Source organism: Fistularia commersonii, chromosome 1 (genome assembly GCF_037954325.1).
Source record: "Fistularia commersonii isolate RoL2024-O1a breed Wild chromosome 1, RoL_Fcom_v1.0, whole genome shotgun sequence".
In the NCBI taxonomy this organism is placed as follows: Eukaryota; Metazoa; Chordata; class Actinopteri; order Syngnathiformes; family Fistulariidae; genus Fistularia; species Fistularia commersonii.
In genome coordinates, this window is record NC_141284.1 from 26266887 (window position 1) to 26290053 (window position 23167).

At 42.1% G+C, this 23167-nt stretch overlaps 2 protein-coding genes and 1 long non-coding RNA gene across 3 annotated transcripts; 2 read left to right on the top strand and 1 right to left on the bottom strand.

Moving 5' to 3' along the window:
• Positions 1-776: 776 nt before the first annotated feature.
• Positions 777-6148, bottom strand: LOC147237980 (uncharacterized). The gene is made up of 4 exons (XR_015107275.1): positions 6068-6148; positions 3687-3805; positions 1139-1208; positions 777-814 (listed from the first exon to the last, which is right to left on the bottom strand). It is a non-coding gene; the product is annotated as an uncharacterized LOC147237980 (long non-coding RNA).
• nkx2-9 (NK2 homeobox 9) lies at positions 5599-6617 on the top strand. Its single transcript, XM_086161630.1, has 2 exons — positions 5599-5755; positions 5904-6617. Exons 1-2 carry the CDS (start codon positions 5599-5601, stop codon positions 6452-6454), a joined length of 708 nt encoding a protein of 235 aa, XP_086017756.1. The 3' UTR covers positions 6455-6617.
• A 6720-nt stretch (positions 6618-13337) lies between these two features.
• Positions 13338-15009, top strand: nkx2-1 (NK2 homeobox 1). The gene is made up of 2 exons (XM_086161844.1): positions 13338-13848; positions 14132-15009. The coding sequence occupies exons 1-2, from the start codon at positions 13461-13463 to the stop codon at positions 14869-14871; spliced, it is 1128 nt and encodes a 375-aa protein (XP_086017970.1). The 5' UTR covers positions 13338-13460; the 3' UTR covers positions 14872-15009.
• The last annotated feature ends 8158 nt before the right edge of the window (positions 15010-23167 follow it).

The following is a 23167-nucleotide window of genomic DNA, read 5'->3' on the forward strand; positions in this document are numbered from 1 at the left end:
TTTGTCATTTACTGAATGCTTATTATTAATGTATTTGTTATTTTTATTGTTTTTGTAATATGTTTTATATATATATATATATGTTTATAAATGAATTTTTAATTTTAGATTTCCAGTATATTTGTTTTGTTTTTGATCTATAGTTTATATGGTTGTTAGGAAAATCCTTGTTTGTTGCTTTTGTATTTATTTGTCATAGGCTTATAATCTCTGACTTAATTAGGGAGAGTTTGTTATATTTTTTTCACTTTGTTTAATTGTATGGATTACATAAATTATTTATGATTTGGAATCTGTGAACTCTGCAATTTTATATTTTTCAAAACTGTTTTTCACATATTTTGTTATTTTTAGTTTTTATTAGTATTTGTTATAATGGCATTTATTTTTATTTTTTGTATCTTATCTCATTTGAAAGTTCGAATGTATACATTATTAAATATGTGTTTATATTTGCTTCAAAATGTTCATTAGCTTATCTCATTTATTGTCTGTAATATTATAATCATTTACATGTGTATTTATTTGCTGATTCTCATATTTAATCATGTGTGTTTTCCTATTTGTTGGTTATCACTGACATGAAACACGAAATGGTCGAAAAATAATTTACAGAAATGACAAGTCCCTGTTTGGCACAATTATAGTTGAACTATTGATTCATTCTCAGTTTGTGAAGTTTCTTGCTGATTTTTAATATGATACAAAATTAGAAAAAGACATGGTGTGACTTGTCTCATATCCAGGTTTTAATTGTTTTTGAATTAATTGATGGAGTTTTTTTTTACATATTTGCACTGATTTCTTGACCGCTCTGAAAAGAAAGAACAGAAATGAGAAGAAAGGAAAAAGTGAAAAAAAATGAAGCACGCAAACAAAATGTGATCAAAAAATTAAAAGTTTAGCGAAAGATTTTCAATGTAGGATTCATCCATATACCATTACTGAACATTACGGTTAATTCATTCATATTTCAAGGCCATTGAAAGGGTTACTGATGGATTGATGGTGTCTTGAAATCATCAAATGAAAGTCTCTTGCAAGCATTTAGACACACACACACACACACACACATACACACACATACACACACACACACACACATACACATTTCAGGGGACCTTAGTCTTCCACTCACACTTCCATCTCAGGCCTCCATCTCCTGCAGCTGCGATGCATCTGCCTGCGCCACCTGCTGGCCGTCCATGCTGCGAAAACACCATCCAAAGTGATTTTTGTCATCAACTTATTCCTGAAAATCACATTCTGTGCTAATTTCTATATTTCACACATTCAGTGTTTCATTTTCCCCTCTGAGGCCTTCTTTATTCTCCTCTCCCTCTGCTCTGTAACCACACACACACACACACACACACACACTTTTTGTGCCCCTAAGCGCTGGGTAAACAAATGTGACTCACACACACACACATACAAAAAGCTGCTGGCTGGTCAAGCTGCCTCACAAGACCTCGCTGTCTCTGCAGAGGGAGGGATGGCTGCCCCCCTCCCTCTCCTCCCAGATGCTAATAGTATTTACAGAAGGAGGAGATGAAGAGGAGGCCAGCAGCAGGTGCTGCTGCAGGGAGGAAGAGTGATAGATGAAGATCCAGACAGCTGGCGGCTTCACCCAGGACAGAATTAGTCTAGATTACAAGACATGGAGGTGTTTAAGGGCGGATTAGAATGGATTAGCGTTCAGCTAAAGTGTAATGTGTGTTTAACATGCACTTAGAAGAATCAAATGTCAAACATGAAGATTTTTTTTTTCTAAAAACACATCGGTCAATCTTAGTTTGTCTTTTTTCCTGTTGAAATCCAGGTTGTAGTATTTTAAAACATTTAAAGCCAGTGTAAAAAACACACACACACTAAGAGCCCACTTCAAAATGAGAAAAATAAACTTTTCTGATCCCACAATTGAAACATTTGTTGTAGGTGTATAGATAATAAGAAGAGGTGCTGTAGGAGCGCTCACACACACACACACACACACACACAATTTTTTTTTTTTTAATAAATAAAAACTCAATAATTACACAGCCATGACACTGCAAAGACTTCGGAAAAAAGTGACATTTAAGATCTTTTGTTATTTCGGTTTGGCCGGCATACTCTTTGACACCTATCAGCAAATAATACTTTTTCCAAAAGGATAAAAAAATATTGAAATGACGCAATATTGCTATATATTAGATTATCTGAGGTTCTTTTTGGGAATGACCAGGATGGAGAGGATCAGGAATGAGTCCATCAGAGGATGTTAGATGTTTTGGAGAGAAGATCAGAGAAGCCAGACTGAGATGGTTGGGTCATGGACAGAGGAGGGATAGTGAATATTTTGGTAGACGGAGGTCAAGAGCGGCCTCATCCAGCCCGCCAAACTATTTTCTTTGGAAGTTTCGATAAGTATTTTCAATCAATATTGGATTGAGAAACTCCGTATTTTTTCCTTTTGTTTAATTTTGCATGGACGATTACATAAAAATGATGTCATTACATTGAACATTCATGATTTTAAAGTTGAAATAAAATGCCAAGAAATGTAGATATTTAGATTGTGATTTTCTTTTTGTTCAATTTACATGATACCTAGTTGGCCCGCACATAAAATTAAATAAGAAATGTGGCCCGCCAGCCCAAATAATTGCCCACCCCTGGTCTAGAGGAAGACCAAACAGAAGATTAGTGTAGGAGAGAGAATATGAAGTTAGTTTGTGTGAGAGAGGAGGATCCAGAGAATAGGGTTAGACGGAGACAGTTGATTCCCTGAAGGGAAATGCCTAAAGGGGAAAGAAGATAAGAAGAAACCATTATCTGGGAAGTCAAGTTGTCCAACAAGTCATTAAAAGTAAAACGTTATAGAACATGGATGTGATGAAGTAGTGATGTGCGGGTGCCTCGGAGCCGCACTGGAGTACACCTGTGTACTTCGTGTATTTGTACTTTGTAAAGTACATTCTCTGCCAGCTGGTGTTTCACTGTACATTCACGAGAGGATGCCTTTTCGATTTGTAAAAATGTACAATTTACAGGCCGGAGACAAGGAGACCGAACGGGAGGAGAGACGGGAAGACAAAGGCCCAGTCAGGAGGTCACCGGGGGTCACCGGGGGTCGCAGGGGGTCACCGGGGTCGCAGGACTCTGACCGGGACATGAATCGATAACCCTTGGACGTCAGATATTCCAGAAATTAACAAACGGACAGTGAGAAATCCACAGAAACTGGGATGCGCCTCCAGCTTCGGAAACCTCAGGGAACCCCGAGAACCTCTGGAACCCCAAGAACCTCTGGAACCTTCGGGATTCTGGTTTCAACAGGAAACCTGACACAGCTGGCGGGACAGGCTAAAATCGACAGGAAGTGGGAAATGAAATGAGTGGATGAATTCACCAAGGAAAAAAAAAAAAAATCTGATCGGCCATCGGAGAAATAGGTGACTTTTAGTGTTGTTGATTCACATCAAATGGAGGATTTGTTCTCTTCTACTTCTACTGAAGTTGTTTCAACACTTCACTTTGTTTTGTTGTTAAATCCCAGATTTGGTTCCGGTAAACATCCTGAGGAGGAGCGGCTCCTTGAGCTGGAGGAGGGATTGAGATCTGGAGACCAGAGTCAATATTTAGAGGGCGGGTGGCTGCGGGGGCCTCACCGAGGAGAAGGAGGACACAAAAATCCCACTTGCCTTTTTTCCGTCTTTCTCTGCATGTTATTTTTGCTCTCCACTTGAGTGGCGTCTGTAGAAGCAGCCGGTGGAACCCAGAGAGGGGGAAGGCGGACCTTCTCCTCAGGACACAGCCAGTCCTTGAAAAAAGCATAAATAAAAATAGAAATAAATAAATGGATCCGATCGGGAGATAAAAATAACTGAAATGAATTGAAAAAATAAAATGAAATGCGCCCATCCATTAGCTACCATTTTTCCTGCACTCAGGGTCACAGGAATAAATACGTGAATAATAATTTACTCAAGCTAAATGATTAAAAATTAAACACAAAAAAAATCGGAATCGATAAATTAATAAGTTCATTTGTGAATTGTTAAAAAAAAAATTACACAAAACTGAATGAATGAGTTGATAAATGAATAAATGTGAAAAACAACGACGATGAAAATAAAATAAAATTAACTGAATAACTAAATGAAAAAAATGAAAATGAATGGAAGTTAAATGGATAAATAAATAAATGAAAACACAAATAAAACAAAATATCAAAATGAAATAAGCTAAATGACTCAAGAAATGACCTAAAAATACAGTTAAAGTCAAATGAACTGCAGAGATAAATATATTAATAGACAATATAATGAAATGAATAAGTACATAAATACACGCATAAATAAATAAGAAATTTCGATAAATATGGCGCCTGCGTTCGTCAGCGGGCCTTAGACGGGGGACCGCAGACCCGGCGGGCAGGATAGTGACCCGGATCCCATCCAGCCCCATTGAAAACCATGACAACCCGGAACAAGCCGGGATTTATCCCGGCGGGTTAAAGCACATTGTGCCGCGGCGTCAATCAGCCATTATGGCGCGACTGAACAAATGCAAAATCTTGACTGGAACAAATGCTCTTCCAGCGGGTCTCGGACGCGGGGCTACATGTTCCTCCTTTGTCCCCCCCCCCCCCCTTCCCCCCCTCCCGCCCCGGTTGGCATGTGTGTGTGTGTGTGTGTGAGTGTGAGTGTGTGTGTTTGCCCCCCCTCCTCCCCAAACCCCCGTCCGACCACCCAGGATGACTTTCTGGGGGCTCGTCCACTCTCCTCTTTGGACTCATGCACCTCGCTGGAGTGGTGAGTGTGTGAGTGTGCGTGTGTGTGGGTGTGTGTGTGTGGGGGGGGGGGTATCAATATCAAATAACATGAGAAAACAAACCCCCTTCAACACACACATATACACACACACACCAGGCTTTGCATGTAATGCGCTTTTTATACTTTACAAGACGGAAAAAGTGAGGATGCAAACACACACACACACACACGAGCACACACACTTACTCAGGGTTGAATCGCGATTGAAAAAAAAAAAGGTTTGTCTCATCACGATAATCGCCGTTCACCTCGTGCGTTCGAGACGCCGGGGTCACTCGGACCCCGATCGATCACGTTATCGATGACGTCATTCACCGGGAAACCTCCAGAGAAAAAGCGTCCGGTCCCTCCAGTCTCAACATATCTGCCCCCCCACCCCCCACCCCCACCTCATCTGCACCCACACACCCCCGCAGAGCCGTCAATTAACGCCGTGATGACTCGTATTAGTTAAACCAACCCTGGATAATTGCGCACTTTGTACGCAAATGAGACGCGTTGTTTTGAGGAGGTGGTGCCGTGCGGAGGTGCTGCTGGTGGGGTTGAAGGAGGGGGGTTGCGATGTCAGTTGCCACCCAAGACGTTTCGGCTCCAACAATTACCATTATCCCCCTGCGCTCCGCCCCGCCACCTCCCGCCATTGGGCGCCGCTCAGGTGGGAGGCGGAGGGGAGGCTTTATAACCGCGGCCGCCGGTTGTGTAAACACCGAGGCGGGAGCGAAGGATCCGCTGCCCTCCTCCTCCTCCACCTCCATCCTTCCTCCTCTCTTCATCCGCCATGGCCGGTCCCACCAAGTTCAGCTTCTCGGTGCGGAGCCTCCTGGACCTGCCGGAGCAGGGGGAGCAGGGGGAGCGCTCCTCCCCGGCCTGCTCCTCCTGCTCCCCCGGCTCACCCTACGCCTCCTGGACGGACTGCGACCGGAGCCCGTGCATGTGTGAGTGCAGGTGCATGATGCTCGGTCGGTGTCTGAAATTATTGATTGCAGAAAAAAAACTAAAAAAAAAAAGAAAATGACTGCGTAAAAATGAGTAAAAACGTTATTGGTATGTGTGTAACGTGGTTTTGCGCGTCCGCCTCCCCAGCTTCGGACGAGGGCGGAGCGGAGGCCTCCCCGGACTCCACCAAGCCCGACGACTCCTCCGCGGATTCGGAACCGGAGAAGAGCAAGAAGGGCAAGAAGCGACGGGTGCTGTTCTCCAAAGCGCAGACCCTGGAGCTGGAGAGGCGCTTCCGTCAGCAGCGTTACCTGTCCGGCCCGGAGAGGGAGCAGCTGGCCCGGGTCCTCAGCCTGACCCCGACCCAGGTCAAGATCTGGTTCCAGAACCACCGCTACAAGATGAAGCGCGGCCGGGCGGAGGCGCCGCCGGGGGACCCGGAGATGCCGCAGCCTCCTCTCCTGCGCAGGGTGGTGGTTCCGATCCTGGTGCGGGACGGGAAGCCTTTCCACGCCTGCCTGCTGGACACGGAGAAAGCCGGTTATCCCACGCATGCTCCCGCCGCGCACTTCCCCCTGCCCTACCCGGCCCCGGTGGCTCTCCCTCCCCGGTACCAGCACTTTCAGAGCCCGGCGGCCTCCAGGTTCGCCTGGGCGGACTTCTGGAGCGACTCGGTCCAGTTTCATCCTTTCAAGTGAACGTCCTGACCCCCTTTGACCCCCGGGATCCGGTGCACGAACTGACTTCGGATCGCATCCAGTGTTTCCTGAATGTTTTGGCAAAAACGACAACGTTTCAGCAACTTAAAACAGTTCGACTGTCGCAATAGGACGGAGGATATTTTGCACATCTTATTTTGAAATTTCTGACTGTTGTTTTGTTTTGTTTGTTTTATTTATTTCATTCTATTTTTTTGTTTCGCTCCACTTTGCTTTATTTTATTTTACCTTATTCTATTATTTTTTTATGTTGTTTTGATTTAAATGTCTATGAATTATTTGGACTTTTTCTGTTCTAAAAATGGGCTTGATATTTAGAGCCTGTAGATTTTGAATTGTTCATGTGATGTGTTTTTTTAAATCCTTTTGAAAAGATAATATTTGTAAAAATAAGATTTCAACTAGGCTGCATTAGGCACAGAAGGATAGAAGGGTGTAATGTAGCAGCAAAGCCACCTTTAGCTTGAATGTTTGACAGAAATATTAATGTTGCAGTTTTTTTTTTCTTTAAGGAGAGTTTCTTAAAATATTTTAAATGCATTTATTTCTTTTTTTGTAAAAGAATGGATTAATAAAAAACTGTCTTTTTTTTAAACACCATTTTTATTGCAGTCTGTTGTTGGAAAGGGAACTGTCGTTGGAAAGTATTGCGAAGAAAAAAAATCCTTATAACAAAAAACAAAACAAAACAAATACCCATTTATTTAATTTTACGAGTCTGGATTCAAACCAATATTTGACGTTTGGCCCTGACATGAAAATGATCTGTGAAATCTAAAACATGCAGCAGGACCTGAATGGATCCCCGCAGCTTTTTTAAATGTTAAAAAACTAATTATGCGCCTTAAAGCTGTGCAAACATTGTTTATAAAAGGAGCGGCTTCGGTTCAGCATAAGAATGGCCAGTAAACGTTAAGGCCTCCGTCACTGTAGCAGCCCACTGGCCGCTGGGCCTGAGCTGCTTTTCACTGTTTGCAACTCGCTTTTGTTTTCTATTCTAAACCTTTATCTTATCTGCTCTTTAACCCATTTGGCTGTAGAGAAAAGGCATTAGCGACAAGGTGTTATATGTATGTTATTGATAGTTTATTACAAGATTATTACTATTTCAAAGTGTTAAATTTGACAAAGTGTATGGAGGGGACTTAGTCCAAGGTGCTGTCTGTCCTATTTGAAGTTAAAAGACACCCCCCCCCCCCCCACTGGCCGGCCTCATTAATACGTCCCCTCGTGAAAAATATGCCTTGGTGTTTAAAACCGTGTCAGTATTTCATCGGCGTGGAGGGGGGTCTTCTGTTTTCACGCCCCCAATAATGTTGTTTGCTCGTCCTGTGACCCCGCAGCCCATCGTCCCTGTCACCTGGCCCTTTGTCCCCTTCGCTGGGGCCACCTTGTCTCACATATGGAGGGGACTGGCCGAGCCCCTCGGCTCGCTGCATCGCCCCTTAAACACTCTTTTTGTCTGCGTGTCTCCGCCTGAATGGACCATTGTCCCGGGCCCCAAAAGGGACCCGAGACAAAATCTTTAGTGTTTCCAATTCCCGTGATGTTTAATCAGTCCCCGCGACAAATTTATGAGGTTTAACTGCACAATGGCGTTTTAGAGCATCTCTGGGGTCTGAGGGTGACAAAGACCGGCTTTTAGAGGTTGCCATTGGTTTTTTAAGTTGCTCAGAGGAATTGTCTGAAAAGGATGGGCTTGTATTCGTCGACACATCCTATAGTCTTACTCTGTGTCCCACCGGGGCCCCGTTTGGAGCCGTTGTCATGTCCCACATAAAGCGGAGGCCACAGGAGGAGATTCAGCGCTCCGGCAGAGACCACAGAAGAAGAGGAATGCGCGTGTCCCCCGAAAATCGGCCAAAAACCACCTTAGGATCAAACAGAAGTGACAAGACAGTTTGCATGACACTCATTAAAATAGAAAATTGCTTGAAATAAAAAAATATATATCTTATAGAGATGCCCCAAAATGAATCAATAAAGCTTGACTGACTTTAACCAAAGTCTTAACTTTTCATTTCATTCCAGTTAAATTACGCCAGCGCAACAGCTGTAATTCGACTTTCGGGCTGCAGAGAAACAGACAAACAAACTGGGCCTTGTGAGCTCAGATAAAACAAAGCTTTTTAAAGAAATAAAGCTTCACATATCTCATTTCCTCTGGAGGCAGGTTCTTCAATTAGATAGCAGATGCTATTTCGTGTAAAATCATAGTGATCAGGTCCACTGCACTTAGTTGTGTTGACTGACCTTTTGAAAAAAAATGACTAAATAAAAAAATCCCATAATAAATAAATACAGAGATGATTTTATTTAAATTACTTACAGGAAACAAGATGTCTTTCGTTTGACTATAAAACCCATTTCCAGTGTTTGCGAGTTCAACTTTCCACATCGTCGCCTTGGATAAAGCATCCTTTGTGTTCACCAACTCTGGTTTTTGCTCTGCGGTGTTTTTTCGTTTGTTTGAGTGTGTGTGTGTTCATTTGTCCTGCGCGTTATCCAGAGCTTATTCTGAATATACCATGCGTTTAAAAGGCCTAAATAGATTAGGTGTATATTTGTATTCTCAATCCGATCAGGTGCTTCTTCTTTTTTTCTTCAACAGTTCTGAATTTGAAAACATGAAAATACTTCTACATCTTCAGAAATCTGCCAAATACTGAAAACACCTGTGTGACATCACATCGGAAAAACACAGCACATTCATTGATACTGTACTAGCGCACAAAACCTCTCCAAGAATAACAATGGCATTTTAATGAGTTGCTACGTCATTAAACTGAATAATTAATTAACTGACAGGAAAAAAATGATCATAAACTGCATGTTTTTGATGCCCAGATTGTGTTTTCTCATGGAAATACACGTTCCTGCTCGATAGGACAGGGAACCTCTTAGTCTGAGGGCTGATCGGAGGAAAGTGGCTGCACCTCAGCGGTAAATTAAACGTACAAGAATGTGCAATGTGTTTCGTCGTCAACAAATCTGAAACACTTCATTTTTGGTTTGTTTGTTTGTTTGTTTTTTGTTCAAAACAATCAACTTTACATACAAGATATGCATAAGAAGTCCTATTTTCAATTATCAGTTTGCAAAGGTTAGTAACACCATTTATATGACACGTAATCTATCAATAAGGATATGGATGGATATCGTATTGTCAGTTTTTGAAGAAGGACTTTGAATTTGTTTTTTTGGCAGTTGTGACAACGTTGTTTGTTTGTTTGACTATTGCGAAACACCTGTTACACCGGTTCGTTGAAATTCTCTTGAAATACACATTGTTCACACAATTGTTTGTTCTCAGCACATATACATGATATTATGGTGGTGACCAGTGAAGGGAAAGCTCAAAGGAAAACAAGAAGTGATGATAATATCTCAGTGAACTTGCTTGCTGAATGACAAATGCACACAAGTCCAAGTGAGAATATAATCCCACAATTACAAATACAGCAGAATGTATTTTTACTTTTGCAGTTAACAGCATAGGCCCTATAAATAAACACTTCCAATTTACGACTGCGTGTGTGCTTGGAGTTTTCTTACCTTTAAAGAAGTTTAAGAGACGTAGGTCCGTCCGTCCGCTAGATGGCGGAAGAACACATCATTTTGGAGAGCCACTCATTCCCCGGCCTCCCCTCCCCTCAGGCGGTGTGTTCGGTTCGGTTTCATGGGAGGCCGGCGCGCCGCTAGAGGGCGCACTTCTCACAAAAACACGCTTCTCAGTTCCGTCCCAGTTTCTGCTCCAGCTGAGTGGAGGAGCAAAGATGGCCGCCCCCTGTGACGTAGGCTGCTCGTCTGTGACGTCATTCCGTCGAAACGTAAACTATCCCCGAGTTCTGACCTCCCCCTCTCTGAAATAAATATCATTAATGCCACCGACACGAAAAACAAGACAATGGATGCTGAAACAAAAAATATATAATTTTCTTTCTTTCTCATCCCAATTAAAATGCATCCAGTTATTTTTGACGAAAACAATAAAGACGATTTGTATTTTTTGTATTCTTTGTCAGAATTCAGACCCAGAATGACACAATGTACTTTCATGTTACTGAGAAATAATGCAGCCAATAATAGATAAGAAATCATCCTACTGGTCATATCAATCATATCTACTACTTCTGTAAACAACAACAGCAGGAATAATAATAATTATAATAACGATAATATACCTCACAATCGCCAACCCAATTAATTAGACAAACTGCTAATTTTGATATTTTACATTTCAAAAATACATCCAATATGTGTAACATTTCACGATTACTGCTGCTACTACTGAATTCATTGATAAACACAAAGCAAGAGTGAGACAATTAAAGCGTGACTTCCATTCACCTGGTAGAACTTCCTTCAGTGTCAGTGTGAGGACATGGAGACACGGAGGTCATGAGGTCATGACCTTCATGCCTCAGGTGTGACAATAAACTAAAACGTCCATTTTTCTTCTTTGCTTTGTTACAAGCTCTCAGTTCTTACTCTTCTCCTTTCCTCTCAAGAGCAGCGATCAAGTCATTATCACGATCATTCATGATCATTTGTCAATTAATTAATGACATTGTAATTTTGAGTGCAGATATTTTGTCTGTCACAATCAACTTTGAATATTTTTTGCTAATTAACACAAAGCAAGAGTGAGACAATTGCATCATATGCAACTTATATATATATATATATATATATATATATATATATAAGTATATATAAAACATGTTACGAAAACAATAAAAAACAACAAATACATCAATAATAAACAAACAATAAATGACAAATGTATAACAGAAAACAAATGAACTCCAAAATAGAAAAATATATAAGAAATATATGATGTAAAAAAGTTTATATTTATACATTTGATGTGCGCACCCACACACACACCACTCAACGTTTGTTTTTTTTAAATTGACACTGGATTTTTACCGTCAGTCTGCGTAAAATATTACGAAAACAAAAACAAAATAACAACAACAACAAGCTCGTGCGCTTACCTTCCGCGAGGAACGTTCCGGCTGCAAACTCGCTCCTGATTGGCTGCGACGGCCTCGCGCCTAAACAGGGGAGTTTTTTTTGGGGGGGGGGGTGGGCGTCGTCGTACTGATTTCGATGTTTAATAAGTTCTCGCGAAAAATCTCGAATTAAGGACGACGATCTTTCGCTGGAAATTAAAAGGAATCAGTGTTTAATTACAATCAGCCGGGATTCTGGGCCCCGCGGATCCAAACAAGTTGACGCGGATGTTTAGCCTTCGGATGCTTGATTAGAGACAATTAGCAGGTACCCGGATGGAGACGGTTTGTTGGCGCCACAGCTGAAAGCGTATGTGTCCACGCGTTTTTTTTTAATTAACAAATATGTATACACAATAAATATGTTTAGCCCGGAGAAATACAAAAATATACATGTATACAACAATCGAAAAACATGTCCTCACGTGACAGGGGGAACGCGTCATCCTCTTCCTCCGCTTCCGCTTCCGGTCACACCTGGATGGGGAAGAAAACAGCTTTTGGAAAAATAATCTATAAAATGCATCAGACGGAAATGGCGAAAATTTGGAAAAATAGAAAGAATTGTAAACTTTACACGCTTTTATTTGAGAAGGTCACGATGGCGTTTATACTACTACTAATAATAATGCATTTTATTTCTGGGCGCGCTTCACTCGTACGGACATGCGCATACGAAACTTACTGGCGAGTAACATAGCACTTTTTTGCGGTCCCCCCCCAAAAAAAAATCTAAATTTTGAAGGACATTTTAATATTTAGGAGAATTTAACGCATGCTCAGTCAGGTGCTTCATTTGTGGAAGCGACGTGTGGCCAAAGTGCAATAATTAAAAAAAAAGTGTGTGGGAGGGGGCTTCACTAAGATGTTAAGTGTTGGGTTTTATTCCCGGATGACTGTTAAAAGATACAATTGGCAGCTTGTGCATTTTTTTTAATTCATTTTGTTTTCCCTCCCTGCCCCCTGAGCATTGAGAGAATCGGAATCAGAAAAAAAACTATATTTGTCCCAGAGGGGTAATGGGGGGTACATGGGGGAGCAGCATCACATTATGAATAATATGAATGGGTGACTATATATATATATATTGTAGGTATAATAAATACTGTACACAACTGTGTAAATTGTAAAATCCCCCCTCCGCTGCTGGTCCGCCGGTATCCAGAGAAGAAAAAGTGGCGGGAGTTAATCATTGACGCGCCCACTTAACACGCGGATGTGTATTTATTTACTTATCGGTTATCAGTCAATTTCCCTCCGCGCAAGTGCACTTTTGCGCGTCTGAGTACGAGATAAGGCGCAACACAAACAATCCCGCAATCACTGGAGGCCTCTCCTGGCCATTAGGAGTCAGCCGAGGAGTGGGTTCTCCTCCTCACTCTCCACGCCGCGTGGGCCTCCTTTCATCAAGAGGCCCTCGTAAACATCACTACAGTTAATAAAGTGCATTGTGGTCACTGGCGTGCACAAGTCACAAAAAAAACACACACACACGCCACGACCTGCGGTTGGGGTGGAGACGCAAGGCTGGGATGGATGCGTTTATGATCGCATACTCTTAATTCTGAAGGGAGGAGGAGGTGGAATTACGGTCTAGGTAGAGGGAGAAGAAGGAGGGGGGGAAAAAAGGAGCTGTTTTGTGTTGTTGCGTGACGCCCCGCCTCTGATGGCAGCCTTAAACCCGGCGCGGCGGCTAAAACAAACCGCGGCGCGGCGCGTCGAGCTCGGTACTCCAGCCAATGAAGGGCGGACCCGAGGCGGCTCTTCCTGCTCGCTCCATCCGGCGGGATCGACGCACGGAGACAACACGAACCGGAGGGGGGCTCTGACCAAAAAGAGAGAGAGAGAGAGAGGGAGGGGGAGAGAGAGAGAGAGAGAGAGAGCGAGAGAGAGAGAGAGAGAGAGAGGGAAAAAAAGAAGGAGAGATTGCCTTGCCTTCTAATTTCTCCCTCTCCAGTCCCAGAACAATGTCGATGAGCCCCAAGCACACGACTCCGTTCTCTGTTTCCGACATCCTGAGTCCCCTGGAGGAGAGCTACAAGAAGGTCACCATGGACAACGGCAACCTGGCGCCGCCGCTCACCTCCTACCGGCAGCCGCAGGTGTCCCAGGCGGCGATGCAGCAGCACCACATGGGCCACAACGGCGGCGTGTCGGCGGCGGCGGCGGCGGCGGCGGCGTACCACATGACCGCGGCGGGCGTCCCGCAGCTGTCGCACACGGCCGTGGGGGGCTACTGCAACGGCAACCTGGGCAACATGGGCGACCTGCCCCCTTACCAGGACGGCGTGAGGGGCAGCGCCACGGCGGCCGCCGGCTGGTACGGCGCCAACCCGGACCCGCGGTTCTCCACCAGTGAGTACACCCTCCTCCTCCTCCTCCTCCTCCAAGCCCCCCCACTACACCCGGGGTCTATCAAAACTTTCAAAGCCAGTGCAATTTGTTTTATTTTGAATGCAAAATGGGAATTTAAAAAAAAAACATCCCGTGCGTAAAAGAAAAAAACTGGCTTCTTGCACCATAATTATGAAGTATAAATAATAGTGATGAATTCAGGTGGAAACGCAGTAACTGAGGCCTATTTGTACCCCCACCCCCCACCCCACCCCACCCCACCCCACCCATCCACACCCCACAGTTTCTCGCTTCATGGGGTCGTCCTCGGGGATGAACATGGGCAGCATGGGCAGCCTCAGCTCTCTGGCCGAGGTGGGCAAAGGCATGGGGTCCCTGTCGAGCACCCCGCGGCGGAAGAGACGGGTGCTGTTCTCCCAGGCGCAGGTCTACGAGCTGGAGCGGCGCTTCAAGCAGCAGAAGTATCTCTCTGCACCGGAGAGGGAGCACCTGGCCAGCATGATCCACCTCACCCCGACGCAGGTGAAGATCTGGTTCCAGAACCATCGGTACAAGATGAAGAGGCAGGCGAAGGACAAGGTGTCCCAGCAGCAGATGCAGCAGGAGGGCGGCTCCTGCCAGCAGCAGCAGCAGCAGCAACAGCAAGGACAGCAGCAGCAGCAGCAGCAGCAATCCCCACGGAGGGTCGCGGTGCCGGTGCTGGTGAAGGACGGGAAGCCGTGCCAGAGCAGCGGCCACACGCCCACGTCGTCCGCGCAGACGCACCTCCACCACCACCAGCAGCCGCCGCAGCAGCAAGGCGGCAACGTCATGATCATGGCCGGCAGCAACGCGTCGGGCCTCGGGCCGCACCAGAGCCAGCAGCTGGGGGGGCCGGGTCACTCCCCGGACCTGGCGCCGCACTCCTCCAGCCCGCCCGCCCTGCAGAGCCAGGTGTCCGGGCTGCCGCACCTCAACTCCCCCGGCGCGGAGTACGGCTCGGCCCTGCAGTGCTCGGCCCTGTTGTACGGCAGGACGTGGTGACAACAACCCCGCTTTGTAACCTGAACACAAACTTAAAACAAACAAACAAACAAAAAAACAGACATTAATTACAAAAAAAAAAAAAACAATAACAAAGAAGACGCACTCTGTTTTCAGACTTTCTCTTCATTTTGAGTCCTCCCGGTGTTTTTCCTCTTTTTTTTTTTTCCTGGAAGGAATCGCGACAAAACATGGAGCTGAGGAGGCGACGCGAAGACAGAAAGACTCTTTGTTTTCTTTTCCCCCATTTTTTTACGGAAATCTGCGGATTGACAGGCTTTGGATTTATTTATGTAAATTATATTGAGACACACAAAAAAAGAAGGCCTTTAGTAGAAGGGGAAAAGAGTGTCAGTATAGAGAAACTGCTGCTGCTGAGAGGAGGCTGTTTAACACACTCTCTCTCTCACCTCTCTCTCTCTCTCTCACACACACACACACACACACACACACATACACTCACACACACAAGCGCGGTTCTGATTTATCATAGAATTTACTGTAAGCCGTAGATCTAGCTTGTATATTTCTGTAAAAGCTTGGAATTTTAGCTGTTGTACAAAAGTTTTATTGCCGCGTTCGTTGTCGTTTCCCTGGTTATTTGTACCTTTAATTTCTTTGTAACTTATATAGATATTTGACTTACTACAAAACAGTCCTATTAATAAATTATGGAAACAAGTCAGTATTTTTTATTTATATATTTCTCAAACACGTCGGAAGTAGGCTATTTTATTTTATTTTATTTTATTTTATTTTATTTTATTTTATTTTATTTTATTTTATTTTATTTTATTTTTATACGTTATCACGTCATCCTAGGACTGACAGGTAGATGTTACAAGACACCGATTAGAACCGAGAAATATAATGTCAGCACTCCGGCTTTTATTGTGAAACGATATTACCGGGGCCTGCTTTTCTTTTTCGTTTTTTTTTCTCTTAATGGACCTGTTTTTTTTCCTTTTTCTTTTGATAAATCACACCTCGCTCAGGCTCACAGAGTAAACTCAACGCTCTGGTATGTCAACCTGTACGTGTGTGTGTGTGTGTGTGTGTGTGTGTGTGTGTGTGTGTGTGAGTCACAAAGGCGAAGTCTCGGGACATCAAACGCACCTCCATGGAAAATCTTATCGCGCCTCTTTTATTTATTTTTTCCCCCCTTCTCAAATAACTTGCGCGTCAAACCGGCCTATCAGCTGGGTTATCAATAATCAATAAGACAGGGAGGGGAGGGGGAGGTGAAAGGAAACCGCCCAAAGACTGTTTGTATGGTCAATAAGCGGGTCTGGAGCAGCAGAGGTTGTTCTGCAGGCCCGGCGGAGAGACGATGGTCCGCCGTCCTGCAGGTTGATGGAGCCGGAGGTAAACAGCAGACTACGGTATATGCGGTTGCTAGGCGACACGGCGACACAATTGTCTCGTAAAAAAATGCAAAACCGGTAATATTCTTCATTGCGGGAGCAAAGCCTCTTATTTGTCCTGTTTTGTTTTTTTTTTGTTTTTTTTTAAATTTAATTGTTTTAATCCTACTTCTGTTTCTGCGCGAAAAAGCAACCGAACCGGATTTCTGACGTTGATTCGGCCACTTTTTAAAACAACTGTTGCATTTTCTTTGAATTGAACGATTTTAATATTGCGATTTCTGCTAAATTAAAAACGGAGCACTTTGAGTCTATTTTTCCATTTTATAATATGACATATTTTACACAAGTTTGTTTTTAAGATATATTCAACTGTCGACAGTTTTACTACGTGCTGTATCAGTAACTCTATTTTGTCTAATCCAGATAAATCATATACTGCTAAATATTTGTTTGCATTGAAGTCGCTGATATTGGTCAGTGAGGAGTTAATAATCGGTGATAAAAGTAAACAAACTAAGACGTGTTTATATCTTTGATCACTTCGTCAAAATTCCCAACGTTTAGGATATTTTGTCGTGTGCTAGCAACCCCTGTTTTTAAATAAATATGTGCTTTTACAGATCCAGCCTGCAGCTCAATCCCCCGCTTTTTATGAGCGGTCATTAAACGCACCACCGATCCTCCGTTCAAATCCGCTTCATGCTCAATCCCGCCGGATTAATACCCCAATATCAGGATTATAATTCTTTCACTCGTGGAGCTTTATTTATTTTTATTTTACGTTTTTGACCAGATATTTCCCAGAGACTTTTTTTTCCCTCAGTTTTTTATCATTAATTTTTTTTTTTTTTTCATTTTCCGGCTCGTATCAACCACCGTGGGCAGGCGGCGAGGCGGGCGCGTTTTGGCGGCGCAGGGAAGTGAGACGGTTCGGGATTACATTAGCATGTCTTTGGCGCGGTGTGTGGTCTTTGTGTTCCTGCGTGTAGTGGGTCGAGATTGACTTGTCGGGAGCGTGTGTCGCTCTCATCCCTCTCTTTTGTCGGAAACTCCCCGGCTTCTCTCCGGCTTTATGGTGGGCCGGACTCCATCAACAAGCCGGCAATTAGTCTCTAATCTCAAGTTAATCATCTTGGAGTTAGGGACTAACAGGTAGGGAACTTTTCTTTCTTTTTTTTTTTTTACAGGGAATTTGGTCTGTTTCTGCAGATTATAGGCGGTAATCGAAATGCAGGATCTGTGTTAAATACGAGATGGAAAAAAAACCCAAAATAAAACAAACACAAGAACTACAAAATATGCCCTTTTTGGGCTCCGACAAGTGAGAACAAAATATTCCGAATTGATTTTTTATTTTATCTACTTATCTCGAAAATCAGTTGTTTGGTAGATTAATTATGTAATGAATAGAAACCCCTGCGTCTTTTCAGCTTTTTGAATTTTCACAAATATGACATCTATAAAATTGTTTTGTTTGGTAACAGAACGTCACGTTGACAGTGTTTACACATGAATTAAATTGCAGGTTTGAATTTTTTTTTTTTTCGCAGAAATACAGCAACACAATGCAAGTTCTAATGCATTTGAATCAATCATCTGAAGAGTAAGACACTAATCTCAACGGTTTCAAGGATTTACGAAAAAAAAACTCGGATTTTCCTGATATAAATGATTAGAAGGGATCAATATATGTTGTGTGTGTTTATGTTGTGTTTCCTTTTTGTGTTAAAGGTGCTGTCCGAGGTGCTGAAGACTAGCGGAAAATTTATATAAAAAGACAACAAATCCAGAAATATCACCTGCTGCTCCCCCCCCCCCCCCCATACAGCCAAAGTGTCTCAAGATAAAAAGAAATTTTAAAGTTACACACACACACGCACACACACACACGCACACACACACACACACACCCCTGTAGAATGCTTCTCTCCTTGTTAAGTACCTAAACATCTCAATCCAGGACGTGCACTACGAACAGGCCAATTAAGCTTTAACTGCAAATCTCTCATTGAGCCCTTTTGGTGAACATTCTCATCTCAGAACAACAACAAAAAAAAAAAGTAGAAAACACACACCAAAATAAACCTTGAACGTTGCTGTGTGTGTGTGTGTGTGGTTCTCCAGGGTTGCTGTGTGAAAGAGGCTGGTACGAGGGTCACTCTGTGAGCCGGAATACTTTGCATGCAAAGCGGAGCACAATACAATATGCTGTAATACTTGACCTTTCAGTGTAATTGTTGCAGGCATGAAATGCAGCATTCACAGTCAGAGGGGCGCGTTTTTCTTTTTTTTCTTTTTTTGCCCTCTCCCTGATGAACAAATCACATTTGTACATCTTTATTAGGCTCTTTTTCTAACCTTTTCAAGAAACGCTCCCTTGGACCGGCTGTCATTTATCTCCATTTTGATAATACTGAGGTTGAAGGGGAGAAAAAGAGATTTAAAAAAAAAAAAGGCAAAAATTCCCAGTGGCACTTAATAATGGACTTCATGCTCATATTTCAGCTTCCTGAAAAAAAATACAGGAAGCACATGAGTGTGTGTCAGTCAGTCATTAGAAAGGCCTGGATTTCAGCCTCTTGCTGGAGTCCAGCCTGAATGATGGGCTGGGACACGCGATGGCTGCTGCTTCCGGGCTCGAGAAGACATTCTCGTGGAAACAACGAGAGAAATAACTACAAAATTGGGAAGCTACTGCACGTGACAGAAATGTGAACACATTTAAAAAAAAAGCACATTAAAAAAAATCCTCAATAAATAAAATACTACATGATTCTATATGCAATGTGCATTCAATTCTAAAAAATGAATACAGCTTTTTTTTTTTTTTTTGGCTTTGTATGATGCATGAATGAAAAATTGTTTTTGAGATCTTTTTTAAAAAGCCGTTGACAGCTGTTATTTAAAAAAATCTTGTGCTTTATATATAGCTGCTGCAAATCATTACGCCTTTTCTTGGGTGAAGAAAGTTGAATTTAATTCCAAAAGTAAAATAACATTTCCTTTCATGTTTGGAATACAGTGAGGTAAAATGTTGTTAGTCAAGATATATATATATAAAAAAAGAAAAGTAGTGGATAGTTTGGAGATCTCTATGGACTTAAAAATAAATCTGATAAAAATAAATATGTAATTTCACTAGAGGTTTACTTCAACTTTTAAATTATGTGATGGACATGTGGAGAACAAAAAACAGTGAAGAAATAAAAACAAATTCTAATAACTGATATTCTAATATTGCTTTTTATCATAAAAACTCAGTTTTGTATTGTTTTGTCATCACATTCAAATCAATAAATTCATAAGTTGATCTCTTATAGACAAGTATTGGACAAACTGTGACGAGTGAGTCGACAAACCACCATTTATTGTTGTATTTGTACATTTTAAAGGTGAAAAATGTTGCCAGATGTTGAGTAGTTTTATCGGGGTGTCATCTGCAAAGAAGTGAAACCAAACAATGCAGGAAATGCTTCTTTTTTAAACCTAGAAAGTTCAAAGAAATGTAAGTATGAACCCTGGTTAACATGAAGCAGAAAAACAGATTATTAGAACACAACATTTTAAAAAAATCCTAGAAGAGATCCCTATTCAACCTCTTGTTTGCTAATGTTAACTGGACGCTCCAGTTAGCAAGATAAGCTTGGCTTCAAGTAGAGCAAAATACCCGATGTTACTGTCAGACTTAAATATTTTAGTTGAAAATATTACATTAGCTCCTTATGTAAGACAATTGCTTTTGGCTCTGAAAGCATGTAACATAGTTGTTTTAAATACAAACCATTTTCAAAACACATGCTATGTGACACTGAATAGCTTTAAATCATATGTAAATATGAATTAAAATAATGTTTTTTAATTGAATGATTTTCGAAAACTAATAAAATGGGCAGACGATTATATGTTAACGTCACAAAATAAGGTTACGAGTTGAATAAAGGGTTGGTTCAAGGCCTTTGAGCTTTAAAAAAGTTTTGGCTTTTTCCTTTTATAAAAGAAAAACTCTCCTTCTAGATTTAGATAAAACCAGTTATAAATACACAAAGTTATATCTATTATTGTCGCTGTATTGGATTGAAGTCAATGAAAAGTCATTTCTCAACCTTCAAACTGCAGTTAAATGTTACGCGACTGTTTTGGACGCCTCGCCTTGTCCAACTGCAACAAAACCTCAAGGAAAACCCGAATGTATGACACAAATAAAACACTATTTTTCACAGTAGGACAATTTGGTGTAAAGCTAAACAAAATATGACATTTTAGTCCCAACAGGCATGTGGGGACGGCCCACAGAAGCAGCCATTGAAGCTTTTCAATGAGAGCTGTTGAGTCCGTCTTCCTGCAGCCTATTGAAGTGCTTTCCGTCTAAGCTAGTGTCTGGCTAAGCTAATGCAAGGGCTCACATTGTCAACACTCAATTCAGTGTGTGCGCTGCACCTGTTGTGCATCTGTCTGGTTTGCTGCAGATAAATAGAACATTTAAGTTTACTTTGCTTCAGTATATGCCTTTTTGTCTGTAAACAACAACAAAAAAAAAAAGTTAAGCAAAACTGAGGCCCAATTTTATTCTCTATCTTTTTTTTTTTTTTTTTTTTTTTAGCTTAAACCAACTCAGCGAACACAACCGAGCTCCTGCGAATGTGACAAATGTTACTTTTAGCTTTTAATATCGACTTCGCCCTGCCGGACATGAAGGCCTTTCATATATTAGTTCGCTAATCCCATCCTGCTCAGAGACTCACGGTTTACGGCTCAAAGCTCGCTTCTGTCGAGGTCCGGTCGTTTCTTTGTCCTTCGGGCAGCGGGGCCGTTCTCTATCGGGCTTCACTCCAGATCCTGCAAAGATACCCCCCTCGGCCGCCACGAGGGCCTGAAGTGGTCCGAACTTTTGTATCCCGCCAAAATACAACCTCATTCATCTCCTCTCGGTCCCTTCAAAAGCATTTGGGAGCCCGGCAGTAATCCAGACACGGCAGAACGGCTTAAGTCCTTCCCTGAACTTTGTTCCACATGTTTAATTTTCCTTCAAATAAATGAAGCAACAAATCTTTAGTGGTTTCTGATTTCATAATAAATCCCTGCTGAAGAGCTGAGATTTCTGAATGTCAATTCGACGAGGTCAGTCAATATAATCCTTCCAGTCTGGACTGGATTATTCATTCAAGGAGGTGACATATATTAGACATTATTTTCCAGCGGATAGAGAGGCTGTTGGGAAATCTGCCAAAAATCTAATTAGAGTTAATGGAGAAAGGAAAGGGAAAAATCCATATATTTTATGAAAATCAGCCAAAAAGACTGATAAAAGATCTACAGAAAAAAGTAAACAAAAATATCAGCCATAACAATTTCAGTCAACCCCAAAAAATAAAACAAAATGTCACCTGAGAGATGCAATATGTTAAAATGAAAAAAAAAAAATCGATAAAACAATGAAATATTTGCATTTCAAAATAAACTCATGGGCTTGTTTGAGTGCATGCATGTGTGTGTGTGTGTGTATGTGTGTGTGTGTGTGTGTGTTTGTGTGTGTGTGGGTGTGTGTGTGTGTGTGTGTGCACGTGTGTGTGCGCGGTGGATGATATCCCCACATTGTTTTAAACAGCATTGGTTGTAATTGAAGTGAAAGTTACATATTCAGTTTTCAAGTTCCAGGCGAGGTTATAAGAATCGGGAGTGTTTGCGCACTAATCGAAGTGTGTGCACCTCGTCTCATCTGTGTGTTTACTGCGCACACACTCACACCACACACACACACACACACACACACACACATGAATTTCAACTACCATCATGACTACTACCAGTACTTATAACAAGAGCGATTGTACTTACAAACCACAAATGACATCTCATAAAAAGTGCTGTTTTATAACCCCTACAATTCCTCAATGACAAAAATCCACCTTGTCTAAACCTTCAGTCTTTTCAGCATTCTAAAAGTACACATACTTGAATTTGAACTGCTAAATAACTGAAACTTTCTTGCTTATTTTATGAACATTTCTTTTTGATTTGCAGGTAGATTTGATTAGTTGGAAATTTCAAATATATATCTTTTCTAAATTGCATTTAGGGTCGTGTGGCGTCTATGTGTGTGTGTGTGTGGGGGGGGGGGTTAACCTATCCCAGCTGTAATTGGGAGACGGTTCCCACTTGACCAGTCGTCAGTCAATCACAGGTCCACGTATAGAGACATACAGCCATTCATTCCCTTATTCACGTGTTATAACGTGACATTCGCTCTTTTATTCACACGTCATATTGAGACGTCCATCCATCCGTCCATTGTCTAGCGCTTATCCTGCACTCATGGTCGTGGGGGATGCTGGAGCCTATCCCAGCTGCCGTCGCGCGAGAGGAGGGGTTCACCCTGGACTGGTCGCCAGTCAATGGCTCATAAACAAACAGATAACTGTTTGCTCTCTCGTTGGCACATGTGGGCAATTTTCCCAATTTTCCCAATTTCCCCAATGAACCTGTGGTGTGTTTTCGGACTGTGGGAGGAAACCCACGCAGACACGGGGAGAACATGCAAACTCTGCGGGGAAAGGCCACCTGTCGGAATCAAACCAGGAACCTTCTTGCTTCCAGGTGGAAGCACAAACCCCCGCCACACGGTGACAATATGTATTTTTTATTTTTCTTCATATCTCTCACAATAAAGTATTGTTTTATGATATTCAGTTTTTTTCTTCTCTCTTATCTGGAGGAAATTTCCTGGTTATTCAGAAAGCACTTGGACATTTTCAAGTTAATTTCCTGATTTTTTTTTTTTTTTTTTAGGGTAAATTTCCCTATTTCTATGTATTTTCTCATATTTCCATAAAATAACCCACAATTTTTGTAATGTTTTATTTTTGGGGAGAGTTTTAATTAAAAATAAAAACAAAGAATTACATGAAAAGATTTTTACATATTTTCTTGCA